This window comes from Bubalus kerabau, chromosome 1 (genome assembly GCF_029407905.1).
Source record: "Bubalus kerabau isolate K-KA32 ecotype Philippines breed swamp buffalo chromosome 1, PCC_UOA_SB_1v2, whole genome shotgun sequence".
NCBI classification, from domain to species: Eukaryota; Metazoa; Chordata; class Mammalia; order Artiodactyla; family Bovidae; genus Bubalus; species Bubalus kerabau.
Genome location: NC_073624.1, coordinates 27,425,750 through 27,451,508, shown reverse-complemented (window position 1 = coordinate 27,451,508; position 25,759 = coordinate 27,425,750). Strand labels below are relative to the sequence as shown.

The 25,759-nt window shown below is 37.5% G+C and overlaps 1 protein-coding gene across 1 annotated transcript in view; it reads right to left on the bottom strand.

The window, feature by feature from the left end:
- Nucleotides 1-25,759, bottom strand: part of PTPRO (protein tyrosine phosphatase receptor type O) — a 265,891-nt gene that overhangs the window by 103,883 nt on the left and 136,249 nt on the right. Inside the window, exons 2-4 of the mRNA XM_055571060.1 lie at nt 12,695-12,968; nt 2,581-2,739; nt 673-825 (exon numbers count right to left, since the gene is read on the bottom strand). Of these exons, the coding sequence (XP_055427035.1) occupies nt 673-825; nt 2,581-2,739; nt 12,695-12,968 (586 nt within the window). The remainder of the gene's footprint in view (nt 1-672; nt 826-2,580; nt 2,740-12,694; nt 12,969-25,759) is intronic.

Here is a 25,759-nt window from a genome sequence, read left to right as displayed (position 1 = left end):
CTTAAAATTTCAGATTGGCAGGGTCTGTTAGTGATCTATTATAACCCATTCCCAATGTTTGTATCAATTGTGTCTCCTCATGCTTATTGAATACTTAAGCATGTTTTGGGGGGAAAATGTCAGTTATATTGGTATTGGTGATGGGTATTTAGCATGTGTGTATTTATTTTATCCATCTGTTCTTTCACCTTCCTGCCCACCTATCTATCCATCCATCCATTCATCCATCTATCCATCCTATGATTGTGCTTCAAATTAGTGATGATACTAAAGTTAAGCACTGCCAAGTTTTAAGTGTACCTGAATCCTAATATTTTCTTTTAATAATCAGATAATCTATACCAGAGCATCTCACATCTGTTCTTCTGCCATATGGTTATTATGTCATATTGTAGATTTACTGATGTCTACTTGATTCAGTTAAGTTACTTACTTATAACTTGATTTCTCAAAGATTAAAAATCTGTGATTTCATTGATATTTAAATTTATTATTGAGTATTTTGCTCAGCTCATTTTGCATTGATAGAAAATTCATTTTAGATTATTGAAATATGTTTTTTTTTCTGAGTTCTGGAACAGAATTTTCCTTAGAATAACAGAAAGCATATATATAACAACAACATATAATTTAATTATTTTTTCACTAAATTTAATTTTTCAAATGACTTACCAGTTCTATGCTGTTTGGGTTCATGACTGACACCGCTGTACTCCACAAGAGTGCTTTTATTAAAATTTGCCTCTGATACCAGCTGAAAGGTGATATTACTATAGCATATTCCTGGCAGCCAGTGATTAAACACTGTTTTTCCCTTAAAAAAATCTGAGGAAAAAAAACAATTATATTAAATTTTTGGTTTTCTAAATGCCACAGACTTCTAGAAAGTTTTGAACAATTATGACTATCTGTCAAATAATATTTCCTGTGACTTCTAGTATAGTCAGTAATAAAAAATTGATTTAAGGCTAGAGATGAGAATTGAAATTTGTAGACTCAAAGGCTTTTTCTGCAAGAATTAGATATATTTGGAATTAAAATTTTATTATAGGAACATTTGATGCATTAAGTGGAAATGGTTACATATAGAAATTGTAGAGATTAGGTTTATGCTAATCATTTACTGTAAGAACCCAAGGTATTTTGCCAATTTATGACTTAGGAAAAAATAATTTTACAAGAAATGTTTTCACTAGACTCACTTGTAAAATATAGCCTATTTTTTAAAAGAAAATGATTTGTCATTTGGCAAATGGGACCTTCCTGAAAAAAGAAGAAAATTTTAAAAATTGAATTTTATTTAGAAAATGTTTTTTTTTGGAAGATAATAATAAACTTAAAAACCCAATCCAAGTTGGAAAGAAATGAGGGAAAGGAACTGAAAATATCACTTATTGAATGAAAAGCCAAAAATAATTTGAAAAATTAATTAACTTAAAAAAAGAGCATACTAGTTAACATTTTTAAACTCATGGAATTTAGCTCAACAAAAGTATCAGTGATGGTTTTCAGTTATTTATAAACTTATATTTGCATGTGATCAATAAGCAAACAAGGTCCCAATTACTAATTTTCAGGTAATCTGTTTTCATTGAAAGCAAAGAATGCAGTAAGAGAGTCTATTTTTGTTTATTTGATTTCTTTTAAGTTTAAAACAAAAACCTGTAGAGTTACTGCATGTGCCTTAAACACTGTCTCATTAAAAAAAATCCTTGGAAGATTCAGGAGTTTATAAAAGCAGCAAGTCAAAGTGGGATGTTTCTGGGTATCATGCCTTAGGTGGTTGAGTAAGTATCCTCTACCTGGTTTTCATTTACAGCTAATCAACTTTGAGACCAGCACCTACGCTCAGTGCAGATATATGTAGTGGCTCTGTGTCCTGAGAATGTTTGTCTCTCCAGTTCAATTCCCCAAACTGAATGTCCTCTGTCCTCTCCCTGTCCCTCTCCCACTTGGCCCACTTCTGCCCTCTAGTCTATTCAGAGAAATTGATTGGGATTCTTTAGAAATTTTTAATTCCCCTGGACCACCTTCTCTCTCTCTAACCACAAGATTCCCATCAAGCCAGTAAAAATAGTGAAACCCATTTTTGTATATTAATGCAGTCATTTAACTAGTCATACAGATAAATATACACAAAGGAACTGTAAAGTATTGTCTTAAGCATTTGAGAATAATGTTGGACCATCTCCAAATGAAATTTTTTGAAAGACCCCCATCTAACTTCCCAGGTCTGGAAATGCCTTAATGCACTCAGAAGGAAATGATTAGGTGCTGTGCTTCTAAATTTAAATTTGTTTCCTACACCAGACATGCAGGAATAATATTTGGCAAGAATAACATGTAAGTCATAATAATTTGAGTTTTTATGTTTATGCATGACACATGACTCTAAAATAATGAACCAAACATTTTAAGTCTCCTCATAACAATATTTTCATGCATCAGTAACTATTTTTATTGGTTCATTATGATCAAACAGTGAATTATAAGACTTCTTCAGAGCAAGAGCAAGACCATTTGGCAGAAATTATGTAAAATGTAAGAGTCATCATTTTTCATCTTTCTGTTGCCTCTTACCTTTATATAGCATTGTCCGGAAGTCTTTACCTTCCCAATAGCTTATGTTTACTCTTGTGAAAACGTTGTATTTTTCTGGATAATGAATTTCAAAGAGGACTCCTGTTTCAGGAGAAGGTTTATAGTCATATATTGAAACACTGGTTACAGGAAGAGGTTCTGCAGAAGGAAAGTTAATGGAGAAAGGGGAATTGGGAAGAGAGCAAAATACCATTATTAATACTTGGAAGTGCCAAGGATGACACCTATTAGCATTTTACACATACTTTAATTATCTGTAAGACACTAAACTCCTCAGTACTCCTGAGCTGACTGTTCTCCTTAGCAGTAATTAATAAAGCATATTTTATGTGGTGATTTCTGCTTTTCAAAGAACTTTCATATTCATTTTTCCAATTGCCTTTTGCAACAACCCTAAGATCTAGGAAGAACAAAATTCAACATATAAAAATAATGATAACTGAGACTTTAAATTACTTGTCAATGGTAATTTAACAAGGACATAGCGGAGTCTGTATCTACAGATTCCTAGTTCATTTTTCCCCCAAGTCAAGAAAATTTGATATTAATAACAGACAAGTAACAGAAAATAGGCTTCCTGGGAGGCGGGTGCAGTGGTAAAGAATCCACCTGCAAATGCAGGAGATGCATGGGACTTGGTTTGGATTCCTGGGTGGAGAAGATTCCCTGGAGGAAGAAATGGCAACCTGCTCCAGTATTCTTGCCTGGAAAATTCCATGGACAGAGGAGACTGGCAAGCTACAGTCCATGGGGTCACAAAGAGTGGGACATGACTGAGTACAATAGAAAATATGTTTTGGCTCTGACCAGGCATAAATGTTTTAATAATCAGTTATTTCTTCATGTGAGCTTAGCACTTTTTAAATATTAAGTATAAGATTGCAAACCATCCTATATTATGAGAATTATAGTTCATAATATTTACCAGCTTTTCTACAGAAGTTTAAAAATGTTTATTTTTATTTTGTATGAGTTGTTAACTCATCACAAAACTTTGTAAATAAACACTCATTTTTTAAATAACCGATTGATTGATTTACGTCTGAATCTCTTCCATTACCACTTTTCAGCCGAAGTCTTGTACAGTGCCAGAGTCCCTTCACTCTTTAGTAGGGACTACTGAATGAGTCTTACTAGCATGCATTTCATTCAAGAAAATATTTAAAATAATTTGGCATGGAGTCAATTCTTTATTGGCTTCCCTGATGGCTCAGTGGATAAAGAATTCCCTTGCAAAGCAGGAGGCACAGGGGTCACGGGTTCAATCCCTGAATGGGGAAGATGGCAACCCACTTCAATATTCTCAGCTAAAAAAATCCAATCGACAGAGGAGCCTGGCCGGCTACAGTCTGTGGGGTTGCAGAGTCAGATACAACTGAGCGACAAAGCATGAATCAACTCTTATAGAAAAAACTGATTTTGATTCAAAGTTTTAGTATTGAGAGGATTCTTGGACATCTATAGCCTAACTGAAGCCTCCAATTAAAATAAATTAAATTAAAAAACAAAACAAAACAAAAGAAATAGACTTAGTTTAAGTTTTACACTTTGAAATTTCAATTTCAATAACATAAGAAACCAAAATTTGACTTAGTTCATTCAACAATTACCTACTTTGTCTCAATCTAAATATCTTTTTTGTTGTTTTAAAAAATCTAAATTTATATTCTAAATGTTTCTGTTTTATTTTTGCCAATTTTTGTTTCATTATTGCTTAATCTTTTTAAATAAGTAGAATTCTTTCATCTATCATTTTATAGATGATAACATACTACAAATTTTTGTTATGTTGCTACATAAAACATAATCCAAAATGTGATAATAATTTTGATGTCTATCTTGTCTAGCATAGATTTCATTTGTTCTAAACCATAAGCCCTTGGCCAAATTTTGCTTTCTCATTGTCCCATTTCTTGCTTTTTCTTCACTGTTTTGAGGCAGTTTAGCATCCTTTCAGCTCACCAGAAGCTGTAGTCTAGGGCCAGGGCGTATAACATCACTCTGGGGTTCTTGCTATTATGGATGATATAGCTGTTTTCACAAACTTGTTCTCTGAGTAAGAGCGTAACTAAGCTTGGTACTTGATAGTAAGACTATGTGTCTCTTGCATCCTTAGGACTCCACAAGTGTCTTTTTTGACAAGCAGGAAGAATCTTTGCTTTCAACAATGAGCCTGGCTCTGGGTCATATCTAACTTGTAAAAATTCAATCCTTCCTACTCTATGGTGACCCAGACTCAGTACTGTCTTCTTTCAGACTCAGAGCACAAAGGCTCCATGACTTCAGCCTTCTTCCTTACTTTGAGTTTCTTTCTTTTTTTAAATATAAATTTATTTATTTTAATTGGAGGTTAATTACTTTACAACATTGTATTGGTTTTGTGTACTTTGAGTTTCTGATTCATGGAAACACCTGTCTTATTTCTGAGCCTAGAAATATATTTCTGGTTTTCTTTTCACTTTGTGGTGGGAGCAAAGAATATATGACAAAGCAGAAATTTACTGCATTATTTTTACTAAAAAATCCTACCATAGAGTCCCATTTTTTCTTTTAATAAAAAATTAAAAATGGCATTTAATAGGATCATTATTTCCTCATTAGGTGGCCCACATAATTAAAACTATCTTCAAATTGAAGAATATTTCCTGTTTCTTAATTCCCTTTGAACCATCATGACAGTTCATGAATAGGAAGACTCTTGAAGTTCTGGATGTGACTATCTTAGAAGATGAAAAAACAAAAGCAAATGCGGAGTAAGTACTGTTTTAAGAAAGCAGATGTAGGCTTGTACTTGTTAATATCTGCTAGTTGCTGAGGTGATTTCTTCCTGTGATTGCTCTGTTTTTTAGGAATTAAAAGGAAAGCTCAGTATCCTTTGCTTCTGATGTGACCAACCTAAGGACATGTGTCTTCTGACATGATCCTCTTGATGGAGACAAACCTGGGCTTAGTCCCCCACTTCTGATGTCAGGAGTAGGGAAAAGGGAACGATCCAGGTCCCAGGCCAGAGCTCTTGTCTGATGCTTAGATAACAGCCTGGGACCTGACCTAATGGTTCAGCTGTATCCAAACAGGCCACTGAGTTGAGCTGGCAGCAGCAGCCACCTGTGGCCCAGGAAGGATGTTTAACATCGCATCTACTAACTTAGTTCAAGTCTTCATTTCTTTTGTAGAGAGCAAAATTTGCCACCACAAAATGTGTCTCTTTGGCATGAGGCTTTTTTGTTTTTTAAGAAACAGAAGAATCAGGAAGAAACTTTGATCTTCCCCCTAACTGTTAAAAGAATTTAGATGGCCTGTTCCTGGAATAGAGTATCACCAGGGGGATTGGCAAAGAATATGGGCTGGAAGTGGTGAGAGAAACTCAGCAGGGCTTGGAGATCAGAGTCCTCTCTGTGTCCTGTGGTCTCTTCAGGGCCCAGCTTTTGTTTATCAAACATCTGCTTTTCCATCTTCATGTACATTGCCTTCCTCCTCCTTTATGGTCTCAAATCACTACCCCCAACATCTTCTTTTGTCTTTAGCTGAAGATGGTTTCTAAGGTGAAGGTTTTGGCCATTTCAGAGAATTCTTGTTTCCTGGGTCTCTCCCATCTACACAATTGATTACATTTCAGTTTGATTTTCTTTTGTTCATCTGTCTCACATCAGTTTAATTCTTAGACCAGCCTGAAAAACCTAGAAGGGTAGGTAAGAATTTCTTCCTCTCCAACACTTTCCTGGAATATTTAAACAACTTTCTAAATTACTCTTCCTGCCTCCAACCTCACCTTAATTTTTCTTATCTCTGTTTAAACGTTTTAAGCTTTCAGGCTACTTGATATTCTCACTTTTGTCAGTCTCTGTTTTAAATCTGTCACCTCCATCTCACTGATTTTTCCCCATCTGATCTTTTCTGTTTCTCCTTTGCTCTCAGCCTCTTGAGAAATTTTCTATTTAATATCATTGGTATTAATTATACTTAGTGATCTTATACTCGATTCTACAAACTATGTTAAGGAGTTTATTTAAATTTTTTTAGTATAAAAAATTTACATTATTTAATAGCACCCACTACCAAATCAGTAATCAACAGCCCACAAGCCAAATCTGGCCTGCCACATGTTTTTGTATGATTTTTGAGCAAAGAAGGCTATTTACAGTTTAAAATGGTTGACAAAACTCAACAGAAGAATACTATTTCATGACACATGAAAATTATGTGAAATTCAAATTTTGGTGTTTTTAAATAAAGTTGCCTTAGAACACAGCCATGCTTATTTGTTTATGTGTTATCTATGGCTGTTTTTCTGCTAACATAGTGGAGTTGAATCACTGTAACACAGACCATATGGTCCACAAAGCATAGAATATTTATTACCTAGGCCTTTACAGGAAAAGTTGGCTAACCAGTGGAATAGATTATAAATTAGAAAACTAGAAGAATGGAATAATCTGCCAAAGTCTACATTATGGTTCCCAGATTTCTCTGACTCTAAAGTTCATGCTTTGATCCACTATTCAAAATATCTGTGTGATAATTTGTCCATTCCAAGGCAAGATTCAGACCGTGTGCCTTGCAGCTCTGTTATAAGAAGCAGATTTCCCCCAATCAAATTGTGTGTCATTCCTTGTATAAGACCTGTCCTCATTCCTCATCATTTAAAGATTAAGGTCTAAACACTTTTGTAAAGTATTCAAGGTTATTCCCAATATTTCTAGTGACCTTTTTATTCATTTTCTGAAATCATAGATGCTTGCCATCTTCACTCTTGCAGTTCATAGGTGTGCCCTGCTATTAAAAAATGCTATGCCTGCATTTTTAAAAAATCTATGATTCACTTTAAGTCTGAGTGTAACACTTTCCATTGCTTATCCATTTGGCAAATTTTCACTAAATTTTTTTATCATTGTTTCTTCTGAGGTGCCTTCCCAGTGTTTCCTAAGAAGGTTGGGTAGTCTCTTACATAATTTTTTTACAGCACTTATCATATATTTTTAAAGTTTTCTTTATCTTTTCCACTATTGTATACGATCTTTGAGAATGGGCATTTTATTTATTTCTCTGGCACCTAGGATGTGGCATAGAGAATGTAGACAATATATAAAGTAAAAACTCAGACATTATTTTTATTTATCATGGCTGAATTTGTATGCCCCATGTATGTTCTGTAGTCATGTCTCTAGGACTTAACAAACACAGGAGACAGCAGTGTGTAAACAGGATTTCCCAACTTTCTAAGAAGTTGTTTTCATGTATTATTTTATCTCCTGAGAAACTACTCCTTGTTTCTAATGTGCCCATGATATGCTGAAGGTTCTCAAACAGTTAAATATTAATCAGATATCAGAGCCTAAGGGTTATAAACTCTTGAACTGGCCAAATGACTTGTTTGTGCTGAATTTATTCTTTGCTATGTTCCTCAGCTTTCTCTGAAGAGTGCCAGACTCAGAACAACTGTAGAGAAATATCAAAGGACTGCCCTAGGGCCAATTGCTTTGTCATTGCTTATTTCATGAAGACAAAGATGCAACACACAATAAATGACTGCATCAAATGTACCCTTTCATTCTCAACTTGTCAGCTATGGGAGCAGATCCTACAAATGTTTCGTAAACTTTCAAGAAACCTTCCCCTTAGAAAAATAAAGATGGGAAAAATGCATCATTAGCAGATAAATAATGGTAATTTTAGAGCTCAAAAGTAATCTTAGTCATCCATTTTAACCCTCTCTTTTTTAAAAGAGGAAGCTGAAACCCAAATATCACTAATGTCCCAGAAATATTTGTACAAAAAAAAAAAAAACAACCCAGTTCCTATAGTCCCAAACTATTACTGCTTTCAAAACTGGGATGGTATAATTAAGTATTTGAAAATGGAATAGAAAGTGAGAGACAATAAACCATCATAATTAATTTTTACTCTTTAGATATCAATGCAAGTTTCCTCTTTCACTTAGGGTGTAGAAAACTGCAATTCAGTATTATCCCTTAACATCTAACAGTGAGAAGAAAAAGCCAAATAACGCGTGAGACATAATTTTTCTTGAGTTTATCGGAGAGATGAGATTGCAAGGCACCCAAATGAGCTAAATTCCAAAGATGAGCCCCTCTGGGACACCAGAGAGGACACAGCAACACTTTTCCCTTTAGTAGGGCATGGCAGAAAGAAGGAGCACCATTAAAGCCGGAGAGAAGAAAGCAACTAGCATTTTCCTGATTCATACAGGCAGTGTGTGTGCATTTATGCTCAGTCATGTCTGACTTTTTGTGACCACATGGACTGTAGCCTGCCAGGCTTCTCTGTCCATGGGATTCTTCAGGGAAGAACACTGGAGTGGGTTGCCATTTCCTACTCCAGGGGATCCTCCCAACCCAGGGATGGAACCCATAGCTCTTGCAATTCCTACACTGGCAGGTGGATTCTTTCCCACTAGCATTTTCCAGGAAGTTCCTCCCATACGTAGAAGATGGCTACATTCCTTGAGATATTTTATTTTCTTTTATTAACAATTGGCTGTTCCTACTATCTCCCCTTTGTTGCAAAACTCCTATATATCCTAGCTCCCCACTTGCCTCCTTGGAGCAGTTTTCTCAGGGTCACTTGAGATGCTGCCTCCGGAGCTTGAAGTTCTCAGTATGTTCCCTGAACAAAACTTAACTTTCAACTTTTAGGTTGTGTGTATTTAAAGTTGACATGCTAAAACAATAATATTTTGAATGCAATTGGTTAAGTAAACTATGTTATTAAAATTTATTTCACCTTTTCAGAAAATATGTGTCTCTCAGAAAATTTAATATTACATATGTGATTATTGGCTAGTGCTAGTCTAAACACTCCAATTAAAAGACAGAGATTTTCAGATTGGGGGAAAAAGCAGAACCAACTGTATGCTGTTTACAAGAAACCCATTTACCTATAAAGATGTAAGTAGGTTAAAGTATAAAGATGAAACAAGTAAACTATGAAAATACTTAAAGAAAACTAAAATGTCTATATTAATATCAGACAAAATAGTCTTCAACACAAGTCATTTGATCAGGGATAAAGGGGGACATTGCATACAGATAAGAAGCTCAACCTATTTTCCAGGCAAGAGTATTGGAGGGGGTTGCCATTTCCTTCTCCAACAAGAAGACATAGTAATCCTAAAATTATTTGCACCTAACAACATAACAATAGAGCTTGAAAATAGATAAAGCATAAATTAAAAAAAGTGAAAGGTGAAATAAACAGATCCACACTCTCTGTCAATCACTGTTACAACAAGTTGAAAGCAAATCATTAAGGATAGAAGGCTTGAACAACCAATGTGACCTAAACTGACATTTATTAAAACATCACTCAACCAGTGCTCACAGAATGCATAATAAGATAGGCCATTTGATTGAATTTGCATAAGCGAAGAGGAACTAAAGAGCCTCTTGATGAGGGTGAAAGAGGAGAGTAAAAAAGCTGGCTTAAAACTTGACATTCAAAAAACTAAGTTCATGGTATCTGGTCCCATTACTTCATGGCAAATAGATGGGGAAAAAGTGGAAACAGTGACAGATTTTATTTTCTTGGGCTCCAAAATCACTGCAGACAGTGACTACAGCCACAAAATCAAAAGACGCTTGCTTCTTGGAAGAAAAGCTACTACATACAAACCTGGACAAAAAGCAGAGACATCATTTTGCTGACAAAAGTCCATATAGTCAAGCTATGGTTTTTCCAATAGTCATAAAAGGATATGAGAGTTGGACTATAAATAAGGCTAAGCACTGAAGAACTGATGCTTTCTAACTGTGGTGCTGGAGAAGATGCTTGAGAATCCCTTGGACAGCAAGGCAGTCAAACCAGTCAGTCCTAAAGGAAATCAACCCTGAATATTCATTGGAAGGACTGATGCTGAAGCTAAAGTTCCAATTTTGGCCACTTGATGCAAAAAGCTGACTCAATGAAAAAGACCTCAATGCTGGGAAAAGACCCTGATGCTGAGGGCAGTAGGAAAAGGGGAAACAGAGGATGAGATAATTGGATGGCATCAGTGACTCAGTGGACATAAGTTTTAGCAAACTCCAGGAGATAGTGAAGAACAGGGAAGCTGACATGCTGTAGTTCATGGGGTCTCAAAGAGTCAAAAGTGACTTAGTGACTGAACAGCAACAACGGTCTCTCATTTACTTAGATCAACAAAAAGGTCTCTGCAAAATTGCCCAGTTTTTGGATCATCAACAACACACCTCCCAGCCTGCATATCAAAGAATAAAATCACAAAAGAAAATAGAAGATACTTTGAATAGAACTTACTTCATGTGCTAAAATATCAACAAGATATTTCAGAAATCTTTCACTATTTACTTACTTAAATTTCTTTGTGAACCGTTAACTAAAAGCTGACTTCTCCAGCTTTGTCTAATCCAGAGTAGCTGAGCTCATGTTAATGAGTGTTGGGTCAGCAAAAGTTACTACAGCTTTATTTTTCTCTGTGTCTTAGCCCTTTTTTCCCCTGGCTCTTTTTCCTGTTACTTGCTTAACTAAATTGAATTAATATTTATTGATCACCAATTAAGCATAAGGGTTATGCTAGATGTTCCTTTGACATTATGAAGATGAATAAAGCAGAGGGCTTCTGATTTCAAGGAGTTATATTATAGGCATTATGTACCTAGATCTGCTGCCTGGCTCTATTAGCTCCTAATTCACTATTTCCGAAGCTTAAGATAGTATTTCACCAGGCAAGTCCATTCTTTGATTCAGTGAGCTTAGAGATTTGTTCATTATATCTTTAAACCATGAAGGTCTTGGGTCTGTGCCATTCCTAATTTTTAGAACTCAGTACTGTTCCTGGTATTCTACCAAGGGAAACTTTAAATAATTTTTGACAGACATGTTAAAAATAGGTCCTTTAGCTTGATTCTGCATTCTTGCTTCTTTGGTGTTTCTCTTTCTTTTTACCCCAATGTAAATATCACTATGTCCTTTTCCTTAACTGTAGCCAGAAAGATCACTTTCAGATGGCAATTAAAAGGTTACAGTCCCTGGAAAATTTGCACTGAGGAACAATGAACAAAAAGAACTTTGCTGAGACATTACATTGCTTAAGTGATAAACTCTACCATCTTATAGATAACAGTTGGTGATGGACAGAGAGGCCTGGCGTGCTGCAGTCCATGGGGCCATAAACAGTTAGACACGACTGAGCCACTGAACTGATAGATAACAGTTTTCATCTATACCTCAGCTTATGGGGCTTCTCTGGTGGCTCTGCAGTAAAGAATCTACCTGGCAACGCAGGAGACTCAGGCTCCATCCCTGGGTCAGGAAGATCCCCTAGAGGAGGAAATGGTAAGCCACTCTAGTATTCTTACCTGGGAAATCCCATGGACACAGAAGCCTGGCAGGCTACAGTCCACAACACAACTTAGCGACTAAACAACAACAACCTCACCTTATACAGTAGCATTGAATTTTATTTTGAGAGTAGGTTTTAAAGTCAGAGAGTAAAGTAAAAATCATATATAGATAAAACCATTCCTAAAACACTTCTAATATCAGCATGACCTCTTAAGGCAGGAGTTACTAAAGATTAAAATATCAATGACATTTTTTGTCCTCAGTTTTTTTCTTGGGCATTGGAAACATAGGCTATTTTCAGGCTGAGGTGGGGAAAAGCAACTGATAACTGATGTCTTTTATTTTCTCAGCTAAAAATGTGTAATTGGAATTTGAGCCAGCTAAATATGAGTATAAATTCTTTACTTCAAAAAGCAAGTTGCTTAACATGAGACTATATGTTCTAGTGGGAAAAAAAACTTAATTATGATCATACTATTAAGTTATATAATAGCAAATTACATGGTCCAGTCATGAATCTAAAATGGCCATTCAATCTCAAAATACACTATTGAGGTTGACTTTTTTGTTTAAAACACATTTTTTTTTTTAAACAAAAGGTTACACTATAATGTGATCAACTTCTGTGAGAAACTATATTCCAAGTGAAGCAGAACTTCGAACCTTGTCACTTGATTTGAAGGCAGTTGATCTTGCCGTTCTGGACTGACTGAGAACTACAAGAGAATACACCCAACAAAGAAACACAGAGGATCATATTACATATGATGCTTACTTGTTAACACAGTAATTGATCTGGACGGCTTGGTAACCACATTTCCATTTACCACTACCAGAGTGATTATATAATATAGGCCATGATAATTGGCCTTAAAGATAATGGGAGGAGGCAAAGTACTGTTGAATTCCTCAAATTCAAAGAAGTAATTTTTTGATTCACCAGTTATCTTCACAACATACACAGATGATGGACTCATGATGTCTGAAGCTTCTAAAGAGACAGCGATGCTATTATCATCTCGGACAGTTACGTGGAATGTGGTAGCATCCTGTTTAAGAAAACAGAGAAAAAGAAAATGGAGGTCAAGTTTCAGATTATTTTCATTAAAATTATACTGAGATAATTTCCCCCAAAACTAATGTTGTGACAAATATTGCTTCCTGAAATAAGGTTACACAGGTTTTTTTTTAGTATATGTGGAAAATCAAAAAGAGGAATATTAGCCCTATTGTGGCTATTGATCTTCTCAGGCTTTTTCACTTTTAGTATTCTTCCGGATTGAAAAGCTACTTTCAATTCACGGATTGTGCCATGTAGTAAACACAAAATAAAAACATCATGGAACTGTGTAAAAATAAATGAATGAAAATCATCTTGGCACTCAACTTTCAGAGAAGTCCTTGGTTTCATCTTTGTTGAAAAAGCTATATGGTTTGAAGAAGCACTGTTTTACTTGGGAGGGAGTAGTCCTGCTGTAGTCCTAGGAAAATTCTAGAAAAATGTTTCAACGCAGTTATTTTCTCCTTGACATCTCATCTGCCAGTTCTGACAACTAAAAAAAAAAAAAAATCAGGGCTGAGAAACCTTATTATCCTTCTCTTTAAATTTTAGCCAGTCCTCATTAAAAGAAACCATGATGCTCTTTGAAGAAGGGACTGGACTGAAAAGCCGTGGGCATTGATGGAAAAGTCAGCAGTCAGTGCACTGAAAACTTTGCTCCAAGTCCCCAGGTAACTGTTTATGAACAGTATTTGAAAAATCATTTGTGTAGTTGGTTTAAATATTCCTTCCTGATTCTTTCCCACACTCCATAGGCAGACTGGGACTTCTGTTCTCTGATCTTGACAAAATTCATGTACTTTGTAACATTTGCTGTTCTGTTTTACTTTTCCTTCTGGGTGTGCGTGATGTCCAGGACAAATTATTTCATTGCTCTGAGCCTCAGGTTTTTCTTCCATGAAAGTGGGACAGAAAAATTGCTGAAACTTGTCAAGGACTTACAAGCATCCAGGTACCAAGGTAGGCAGGCTTGGTAAACATAATCATCACATTTAAGATTCATAGGGGTCTCAGGAGACAGGTATTATTATTTTTAATCTCGGCTTATAGCTGAGAAAACTGCGAGCCAGAAAGAGTAAGTCACTTGATCCAGGTCACACATATAGTTCAGACTGTTAACCACTAATCTACACAAGTATCAAGCTTGATCATTCCACACGTCTTTGTCTTCTCCTCTTGACTTATTTTCCTAACATTGAGACTGACACACAGTATATAGCTGATAAGCATTTGTAAAATGAACGAAAGAATTGCTGATTATATTAATTCTATGGGAGCCTTCTCCTCTTAGAATTAATCTGCTTATTGATTTTGGTACCTCGCATAGTGTCAAGACAAATCAAGCATGTGATACATCAATCCTTTAAAAGAAGACGTAAAAATATACTGATTTTTTTCTTCTTATTTAATTTTTTAAAGAAACCTAGTTTTTAAAGGTCCTGGTACTAATAAAGAATTGGAGAAGGGCGTGGCAACTCACTCCAGTATTGTTGCCTGAAGAATCCCACGGACAGAAGAGCCTGGTGGGCTGTAGTCCATAGGGTCACACAGAGTCATACATGATGGAAACGACTTAGCACCACTTATAAAGACTATCTGGCTATTAAGAGAAGTTTAATTATATGTTAACATTTAGTAGACTTAATAGTGTTCATATCATCCCTACCTCACTAGTCTGTAAGCCCTCCAGGGCAGAGACTGCATCTTATTTCTAGCTGTGTCTTCAGCTCTAAGACCAGTACATGGCATATGCCAAGTGGTTTGTGACCTGAATAGGCCTGGGAAAATTTCTTTAATAATGGATTGTCAGTACAGATTTACTTTATTTTTTAAATACATTTATTTTATGTTAGTGAAATGGACTCCAAACAATAACTACAGTACCACTTGCATGCCTGTGTGTTAAGTCACTTCAGTCATGTCTGACTCTTTGTGACGGTATGGACTATAGCCCACCAGGCTCCACAGTCTATGGGATTCTCCAGGCAAGAATACTGGAGTGTGTTGCCATGTCCTCCTCCAGGGGATCTTCCTGACCCAGGGGTCGAATCCAGGTCTCTTATGTCTCCTGTATTGGCAGGCAGGTTCTTTACCACTGGCACCACCTGGGAAGCCCCCAGATTTGCTTTAAAAAATATTTGTCACAGCCTGTAGCATGTGGGATTTTAGTTCTGTAATGAAGGATTGAATCCATGCCCCCTGCAACAGAAGCATGGAGTCGTAATCACTGGACCACCAGGAAAGTCCCAGATCCCTTTGTTCACATTTGTCTCTCATCCTCTGATACATCTGCAGATTTTTAAAACTGAGTTATGTACTTTTGGGATCATATCTAAAACATGACCCATTCTCCACTGGCAGTGGTCAGGTAGAACATGAGGCTGATGCAAGCACTGAATACCCAATAGACCTGAAACCTGGTTTTTATACATTATTGATTACAGAAGTCAATTTACTAATTCAGAAAATAATAAGTTTACAGACATGGAATATGCAATTGCTAAGAATTCTTTGCTGTATGTTTTAACAGCCAGTAAACTGGAAGTGTTTGTGATAACGAAAAGAAGAATAAATAAACTCAATTTTGTAGCGTGTTGAAGAAATATATGTCTCATGTGTCACGATGCTTTGTAGACAGTAACAGCTTCCAGGGAAAGGAACTAATCTTCCAAATGCTAACAACAGCTTTGAGGATGATTGTATCAGCCATGAAAATAAGCATTGGCCCATGTGCTCCCAGGTTGCCAAAAATAAATCAGGGTGGGCTAATCAGATTCAGTCAGTGGAACTAATGAGAAGAAGGCAGCAGGCCAAGTGCGATCTAGGCAGTGAGCCTAAAAGAAATGTCATCTATGCTATTTCTTTCTTCTCTGTCCTCTTTGCTCTAGCTTTTCCTGGAATCTATATTCAGGAGAAAATTCTGAATGTATGCTGCAGGCATGCTATCCTTGCTGAGAAGCAGGGCCAAAAAGAAGCGTTAGAAATAATCAAAATGGATCTGGTGCACTTAGGCAAGGCCAATGCTGATTTATCTGGTGGCTAGAAAAATATTTAAAACTTTTCTTTTCCTTCTGAGACTGGTAATGCTATTGCTTGACTCCACAGTAAAAATATTTTCACTGAAATGTCCTTTGCAGAACAAAGTTTAATATAGGAATTTCTCTGGTCCAACACCCTCATTTCACACTTGAGAGAACAGTGGTGCAAATATCAGGCAGATAGTCGATGTCAGAACAAGGTCTGGGATCCACAAGTTTTCTGGTGCCCCTTGGTATTTCTCTTTTCCTAAACTGGAGGTACCTGGCTTAAGGCAGCAAAACGGGGCCTGGGGGCTTGGCTTCAGCAAGGAAGGGGAGCCCAGGAGCCTGCCACCTGTTCTATAGCCAGTCTTGGGAGAAAGAAGCTACTGGAAATAGAGTGGGCAGCACTAAAGAGGAGAAAAAATGGGGGATGAATCCCCTAGGATATGGGATAAGGACGTGAACTGGCCACAGGTATGGACTCATCAGAAGTCCAAGAATCTCTTCTAGCATCCTTGACAAAAGTAGCAACTGTGCTGCACTGACCTGTCTCTCTGTCCCTTGATCTGGGTTGAACTTTGCACTAATATATATGAAAAAGCTGAGACATCACTTTGCCAACAAAGGCCCATCTAGTCAAAGATATGGTCTTCCCAATAGTCATGTATGGATGTAAGAGTGGACCATAAAGAAAGCTGAGCACTGAAGAATTGATGCTTTTGAACTGTGGTGCCGGAGAAGACTCTTGAGAGTCGCTTGGACAGGAAGGAGATCCAACCAGTCAATTCTAAAGGAAATCAACCCTGAATATTCATTGGAAAGACTGATGCTGAAGCTGAAGCTCCAATACTTTGGCCACCTGATGTGAAGAATTGACTCATTGGTAAAGACCTTGATCCTGGGAAAGACTGAAGGCAGGAGGAGAACGGGTTGATAGAGGATGAGATGGTTGGATGGCATTAGCGACTTGATGGACTTGAGTTTGAGCAAGCTCCGGGAGTTGCTGATGGACAGGGAAGCCTGGTGTGCTGCAGTCTATGGGGTTGTAAAGAGTTGGACACGACTGAGAGACTGAACTGAACTGACTTATATATATATGTATATACATGAGAGTTGGACTATAAAGAAAGCTGAGCACCAAAGAATTGATGGTTTTGAACTGTGGTGTAGGAGAAGACTCTTGAGAGTCCCTTGGACTGAAAGGAGATCCAACCAGTCCATCCTAAAGGAGATCAGTCCTGGGTGTTCATTGGAAGGACTGATGTTGAAGATGAAACGCCAGTACTTTGGCCACCTGATGCAAAGAGCTGACTCATTGGAAAAGACCCTGATGCTGGGAGGGATTGGGGGCAGGAGGAGAAGGGGACGACAGAGGATGAGATGGTTGGATGGCATCACCAACTCAATGGACATGTGTTTGTGTGGTCTACAGGAGTTGGTGATGGACAGGGAGGCCTGGTGTGCTGCGGTTCACGGAGTCACAAAGAGTCAGACATGACTGAGTGACTGAACTGAACTGAACTGATACATACCTATGTATATTTTCCTTTTATTCCTTACAACCATCTTTAGAAGTAAGTGTTATTGGGACTTCCCTAGTGGTCCAGTGGTTAAAAATCCACTTGCCAATGCAAGGGACAAGGGTTTGACCCCTGGCCTGGGAAGATCTCATGCTGTGGGACAACTCAGCCTGTGTGCCACAACTACTGAGCCTGCATTCTAGAGCTTGTGAGCTACAACCAATGAAGCCACCACAATGAAAACCCCAAGCAACGCAGGGAACAGTAGCCCCCACTTGCTGCAACTATAGAAAGCCCAAGTGCAGTCAAAAATAAATAAATAAGTAATCAATTAAAAAAGAAATCAGTGTTATTATTCCTATTTTGCTCAGAGAGATTAAATAATTTCCTTAAGAACACAGCAATGGACTTGGAATCAGAGGGTCTGAATTTCTATTCTTTTTGGGCAGAGTATTACCCTTGTGAACTTGGGAAATCCCAGGGATCTTTTAACCATAGCTTCTTAATATATAAAATAGGGATAATTCCTATAACTCATGGGATTTTTGTAAGAGTTAGATGGCTTTTACAAAAGTGCTGAAAGTGTGAAATCAATTAATATTAGCTATATTTCAAAAATTATTGTGTTCATCAACTATACTCCTATATAAAATAAAACTTTAAAAATCAAACTTTAATAAGTACAATTTAAATATGTACAATTTGTATCTGTCAATTATACCTCCATAAAGATGGTAAAAATAATTACCCATGACTGACTAAGCAAAATAGAGACATCTATTTTATAATTATTATTCCATCCCATTAAAGAGGAAAATGCAAGCTTCAAAAAATTTTAAAGTTGTAATTAACATCATGGACTAAAATTTTACCAATAAGTTACCAAAAAGAAAAAAAGGAATATCTTGGAATGTTCCTGATGGTATTCTCTTGCATGGTAGAAATTTTTCATTCAGTGGCTGTTCTATTATTTTCTTTTTTTTTTAATTTATTTATTTTAATTGGAGGCTAATTACTTTACAATATTATATTGGTTCTGCCACACATCTATTTTTTTCTGTTTTAGCATGTCTTTCAAATTAATGAAGAAAATAAAAGTCATTCACACAAAGACCATGAGATCAAAAAAAACCCCCAAGATATCATTCCATGACCACATCAAATTCAAAATGTCACATCATAGATAACTTATTGACTGCTTGCATTTTTAAGACCATATAATGCAGATATCCCTACTCTTGGATTCATAAAATTTGACGTTGTTTTCTAAGTTTATGTGTATGTATAAATTTTGGAGTGTGTAAAAACAGGTTTTGTTTTAGTTATGTTTTGAACCATTCAATGACCTTTAAACTATAGAGGTTCTGTAAATAGTCACTTAACGAACTTCAAAACCCAGCCAAATTCAGTAGCTGTGTTCACTGGATGTTTTAATCACAGATCCTTGGAGAAATAGCATTTATTAGTTCAACAACAAACATTAGCTAACTGACAACATGACATCAGGCATAGTGCTGGCGTGCTCGGTGTTAGTGAAAGAGAAGTGTGTAAGACAGGATACTTAAACTCCAGAAACTCAGACTCCAGGGAGAGGTGCATAGTTATAACCCAGCTGAAAATCATTAGTTAAAAACTTTGAAAAACTGGTTGATACCTGTTTTTCCTGTCTATCTGAAATCCCGACTTAGATTGTACCCTCTTCTCTGGATCACTGCTTCTTCTTCATTATAAAGCCTGTAAGGATGCTGATGGGGTTGCTGATTATGGTGCCCAACTCCCAGGTCAAAGCACCCCAGGACTCAGTTTGGGTGAATCATAGTACCTATCCCCTCCCCATGAAGACAGTTACAGAGACACGTACATGGACCAAGCCAGACAACCAAAATGCTTCCTCTGAAAAGTTTTAACTAGAATTAGTGATAAGGAGCCCTTCTCTTCTGGTCTCTTGCGTGTGTGGATGCAGACCTGGGGAAGTCAGTGTCTGTAATTTCTGCCCCTTGAAGATCATTGTTTGAGGGAGAATTTCTGATTTGTTCAAAGGCCCCAGTCTCTGTCATCATAAGGCCCACCCACCATGCAGTTTGGTGACATGAGTGAATAAATTCCACCTTATAGCTTACGTTGTTTAAAGCTGGACTTCCAAAATTTGCAGCCAAAGACCTTGAAAGAAGAATATTGTCCAGTATTATAGACGTGTAAAGAAGACAGTGATCCATTCTGTTTCTCTGGATAGATATCAGGGAAGTTTTCAGGGTGAAAGCGATGCTTGAAAGCTACTTAGGAGTTTCCCAGAGGTACAACGGTCAGAAAAGTCACCTAGAGAAGTGGGAAGAGGCTCCACAGTGCTCTGGAGTAGTTAGATAGTGGTAGGATGCTCAGAAGAGAGGCTGGAGAGCCCTAGCACAATTTGTGCCTTGTTAAGGATTCAGGATGTATTTTAGCCCAAAAGAAATCGTGAACAGTTCTAATGTAGAAAAGTGACATGATTAGACAGATCACAATTTAGAAAGGCCGATATAGTTAGGAGGATGGACTAGTATAGTTAGGAGTTGTCTGACTGGGCTCATCGAAGGCCAGGAGAAAGTAAGGAGGCTGTTGTAACAATTCACATAAGACCTGAGCGGTCTCCGAGCAAGTGCGCCAGATCTGCCCATGTTGACCCGTCTGTGTGATGTACTTCTAGAAAATTACCAGTGCACCAGCCGGCAATCCAGTCAATGATTAGTCTTATCAGAGGGCATTTTAGAGGGAACACTTAAACAATTCTGCTGTGCTAAGGTTACCACAGAGGAAATGATAGAATGCTCAATTTTTTAAAATAGTAATATTAATGGTGTCTGGTGCTTATATAGCACTTACGACCATAATTCTCTGCAGACATTATGTAATGCATCCACTTAGACTCCTGTCCGGTTCCTGGGAAACCTTTTCCAACAAGATAGTCTTGGTACAGTGGTAAAGAATCCACCTGCAATACAGGAGACACAGGGGACGTGGGTTCAATCCCTGGGTCGGGAAGATCCCCTGGAGGAAGAAACGGTGATCCACTCCAGTATTCTGGCTTGGGAAATCCCATGGGCAGAGGAGCCTGGTGGGCTAAAGTCCATAGATTCACAGAGAGTCAGACGTGACTGAGCACACACAGTCTTTCCTTTCATTTCCTTCAGGATGATCACAGTCCTAGAGCTGCTCTGACGACTTCCTAGAATGATTGACAACTGTCTTTCAGAAATTGTCAGAGGAGAATTTGGATGTTGGTCTCAAAGGCTAAGGATGGCCTCTCCCTAATCTTCCATTATTTATTCTGATTATTCTTAAGAAATGTTTTGAGCAACCAGCATATATCAGGAATTGGGCAAGACATTGGGGATATATTCAATTTGTGAGTAAAGAGAAAGACAGGCCTTATGTGACTCTGTTCTTCCTAGAATTGTGTCTTACCAATAATCATAGCAATGACAATGGCAACAATTATGACCCTATTGTAATAAAGAACATTAATTTATACAGTTTTTATTATGTGCTAGTAGAAAGCTCATACAGCAGGTTCTTTTCTTTAAGCTTTTTAATTTGTACTGTGTTGTAGCCAATTAACAATGTTACCATAGTTTCAGGTGCACAGCAGGGCAACTCAGCCACACATACACATGTATCCATTCTCCTGATACTCCCCTCCCATCCAGGCTGCCACATAACACTGAGCAGAGTTCCCTGTATTATACACTAGTTCCTTGTTGGCTATCCATTTTAAATACAGCAGTGTGTACATGTCGATCCCAAACTCCCTAACTATCCCTTCCCCCTGGCAGCCATAAGCTCATTCTCTAAGTCTGTGAGTCTCTTTCTGTTTTGTAAGTTCATTTGCATCATTTCTTTTTAGATTCCACATATAAAGGATGTCATATAATATTTCTCCTTCTCTGTCTGACTTAATTCACTCATCAAACAGCAGGTCCTTGATAATGGCTTTCTGGGTGAATATGTTTACAATCTGCTCTGTACTGCCAGACTTCTTTATGTGGGTCCTAAAAGAATCTGCCTGCAGTGTAGGAGACCCGGGTTCAATCCCTGGGTTGGGAAGATCCGCTGGAGAAGGAAATGGCAGCCTACTCCAGTATCCTTGCCTGGAAAATCCCATGGACAGAGGAGCCTGGTGGGCTGCAGTTCATGGGATCGCAACGAGCTGGGCACGACTGAGCGACTAACACTTAAATGTATCTTTTCGGTTGGAATATATCAGTTCTAACCAGGTGCCTGAGTCCACATTAATACCAATTCTGCCTTTCATGTTTTAACATGCTCAGATACAGCCATTTCTGTCTTTGTGACTTCATAAGACAGAGCCCTCATTTCTTTGGCCTCTTGGTAAAGAGGCCTAAACTCAAATGTCAGCCAGGTAATATAAATGTGTGAAGCAGTCAAGTATAAGAGGATTGAATGATGGAATAGTTAGCAAATGGGAAGGTACAGGCATTGTCGTAGAGCATCATTAAAAAGCACCATTACAACAAAGATAAAGATATACTGGCCAAAGAAAACACATTTGGTTGCCTCTAGGCAAACATAACATAAAGGTTATACGGGACTTTGGAATTGTAGATAAAGATGTATAATGTCAAACCTAATCTATCATAAATAGAAAGTACATCTTTATCCACAATTCCAAAGTCTAGTATACCCTTTATTTTATGTTTGCCTAGGGGCAAACACATGTGTTTTCTTTGGCCAGTGTATCTTTATTTTGTTGTATGGTGCTTTTTAATGACATAATTATACCACCACATGTGAAATAGATAGCTAGTGGGAATCTGCTATATAGCACAGGGAGCTGAGCTCAGTACTCTGTGATGACCTAGATGGGCGGAATGGGGGAAGGGGAAGGGAGGGATGTTCAAGGGGGAGGGGATATATGTATACATATAGCTGATTGATGTTGTTGTACAGCAGAAACTAACACAATATTGTAAAGCAACTATTCTCCAATTTAAAAAAGGTATATCTTCTAGGATAAAGCAATATCGTGGGAGTTGAAGGAATACAGTGTCAAGAAGAAAGCGGTGGTCAGTGGTGTCAGACATTGCTAAGAGATGAAGGGCAAGGATTGAAGAAAAGCCTTTAGATTTGGTCATCAAGAAGTTAATACAATTTTGTAAAATTAAAAAATAAAATAAAGATAAAAAAAGAAGTTACTAGTGACATTTTAAAGGGCACATCCTTTACTAGTATAAAGTAATAAAAGCATAAGACAACTTTTAAGGAGTTAAAGAGTAAGATAAACTACATACCCATAGGATAGTTAAAATTTAAAAGACAAGCAAGTGTTGACAACGATTCAGGCCAAGAGGTGTTTTCATTCTCTGCTGGTGGTAGTGGAAATTAGCTTAAGCATTTTGGAAAACTGGCAATATCTACTAAAGCTGAATATTTAAATAGCACATGACCCAGGAATTCTAGTTCTAGATACATGCTCAGCAGAAATGAATGCACACATGTACGAGAATGTTCGTATTAGCTTTGTTTTGGCGTTGTGGTAAGTTTCTGGGTTCATGAACATTGGTTATATTGTAAATAAATGTTACAAATAAAAAGTGCCATACCAAAATAAAAAAAAAGAAGAAGAATACATTTGCAGTTCAGTCTCAGCCCATAGGCTACTGGATTATAACCCTTGAATTTGTTGCACTGGCCATGTCCTTGATTAAATAGATTATCTTTGCACTCTCAGCATTCTGTTTGCTCTGTCCAACCAGAGTAGAATGATAAGTCAATTTTTACCCATTAAGCAATAATTTAAATAAATATGGATATTTTTTGCTTAGCAAGTTGCCATGTGTGTGTGCCTATGAATGACTAAAATGGCATTTTATTATATATGCTAATGCAGGAATTATTTCCTGACTCTTGATACAGACTTGGGGTAGAAGCTCTGTGGAACTCTTAACTTTTGTGGATTAAAGCAAACACATTAATTAATTTGAGGAAAGAATTCAATGTGGCATTTTTTAAAGTGTAAAGAAACTTATGGTGAAGATACATGCCAAGACTGAATATAATATGTAAGATAATAACAATAGCAATTTTATGTTTTATAAAATAACAGTAATTTTTATATTTATAACAGTAATTTATAACAGTAATTTTATATTTTATAAAATGCTTCAAATAAATTTTCTCATTTGATCCTCAGAAACTTCCATTAAGTTATTATCTCATTTCACAGATGAACACACTGAAACACAAAGAAATTAAAATTTCTTAAGGTTACTCTACTGTTATGTGGAGGAGCTGGTGCTCAAAGCAATGCTTGAACTACAAATTTTATGACTATTTTACCACAGTCCCCATACTGTCAGATCCTGGAGCCAAAAAGATTTCCCAAAAGCTAACTTTCATGAAAAATGAAAGTGTTAGTCACTCAGTTGTGTCTGACTCTTTGTGACTCCATGGACTGTAGCCCCACAGGCTCCTCTGTCATGGAATCCTCCAGACAAGAATACTGGAGTAGGTAGCCATTTCCTTTTCCAAGGGATCTTCCTGACCGAGGGATTGAACCCAGGTCCCCTGCATTGCAGGTGGATTCTTTACCATTTAAGCCACTTACCTGTCCTTTAGTGAAAGTAAGTCGCTCATTCACGTCCAACTCTTTGTGACCCCATGGACAATACAGTCCATGGAATTCTCTAAGCCAGAATACTGGAGTGGGTAGCCATTCCCTTCTCAAGGGGATCTTCTGATCCCAGGGATCAAACCCAGGTCTCCTGCACTGCAGGTGGATTTCTTACCAGCTGAGCCACAAGGGAAGCCCTGTGGCTCTCCTTAATTGGTGGTGAGCTCCCTCAACACAAGCTATGATTTTTTCCTCTAGGTCATGCTTGAGACATGCTAAAAAAAAAAGTGTGATATCATGAAAAAAAATCAGTTTGGGAGATAAAAAAGAAATGTTGGAGGTAGGCTGACCTGAGTTCAAATCTCACTTGAGTGATAGTCTCTCATTTTAATTCTTTGAGCCTCCTTTGCTTCTTGTAAATTATGGAAAAGCTAGAACCTATTATAATCAGATTTGGGGGGAAAAACAAGATCACATGTGTGTATTACCCAGTTGAATACCAAATACTTAGGGCCTTCAAAAACAATAGCTAATTGTTGTTACATTATTTATGACCTAATTTTCTCCTTGATTCTTTTTACATACCCCTCTTTGGGGTATGTAAATTTGATTTATTTTTACTTTCTTGGGAGATTATCAACAGGAATAGAATCATGGTCCTATTTAAGATTTACATTATATATAAAAATAATATATACATACATATATGTATACATATGCATGTATGTGTGTGTATGCATGTGTACCTAAAAGGGAAAGTTTAGTTAGAAAATACAATAGACTACCTGGAATTTGGAAGGGCTGATGCTGAAGCTGAAACTTCAGTATTTTGGCCACCTGATGTGAAGAGCTGACTCATTAGAAAAGACATTGATGCTGGGAAAGAGTGAAGGCAAAGGGGGAAGGCAGCAGCAGATGATGAGATGGTTAGATAGCATCACCAATTCAATGGACATGAATCTGAGCAAACTGTGGGAGATGGTGGAGGACAGAGGAGCCTGGCATGCCATAGTCCATGGGATCACAAAGAGTCAGACACAATTTAGTGACTGAATAACAACAACCTGAAATTTATTACTTTCCCCATCAAATAATTATAGATAAAATGGCTCCATAAAAGCAAGGGAACGGCAACCCACTCCAGTACTCTTGCCTGGAAAATCCCATGGATGGAGGAGCCTGGTAGGCTGCAATTCATGGGGTCGCTAAGAGTCAGGCACGACTGAGCAATTTCACTTTCACTTTTCACTTTCATGCATTGGAGAAGGAAATGGCAACCCACTCCAGTATTCTTGCCTGGAAAATCCCATGGACGGAAGAGCCTGGTAGGCTGCAATCCATGGGGTCGCTAAGAGTCAGGCACGACTGAGCAATTTCACTTTCACTTTTCACTTTCATGCATTGGAGAAGGAAATGGCAACCCACTCCAGTATTCTTGCCTGGAAAATCCCATGGACAGAGGAGCCTGGTAGGCTGCAATCCATGGGGTCGCTAAGAGTCAGGCACGACTGAGCAATTTCACTTTCACTTTTCACTTTCATGCATTGGAGAAGGAAATGGCAACCCACTCCAGTATTCTTGCCTGGAGAATCCCAGGGACAGAGGAGCCTAGTGGGCTGCCGTCTATGGGGTC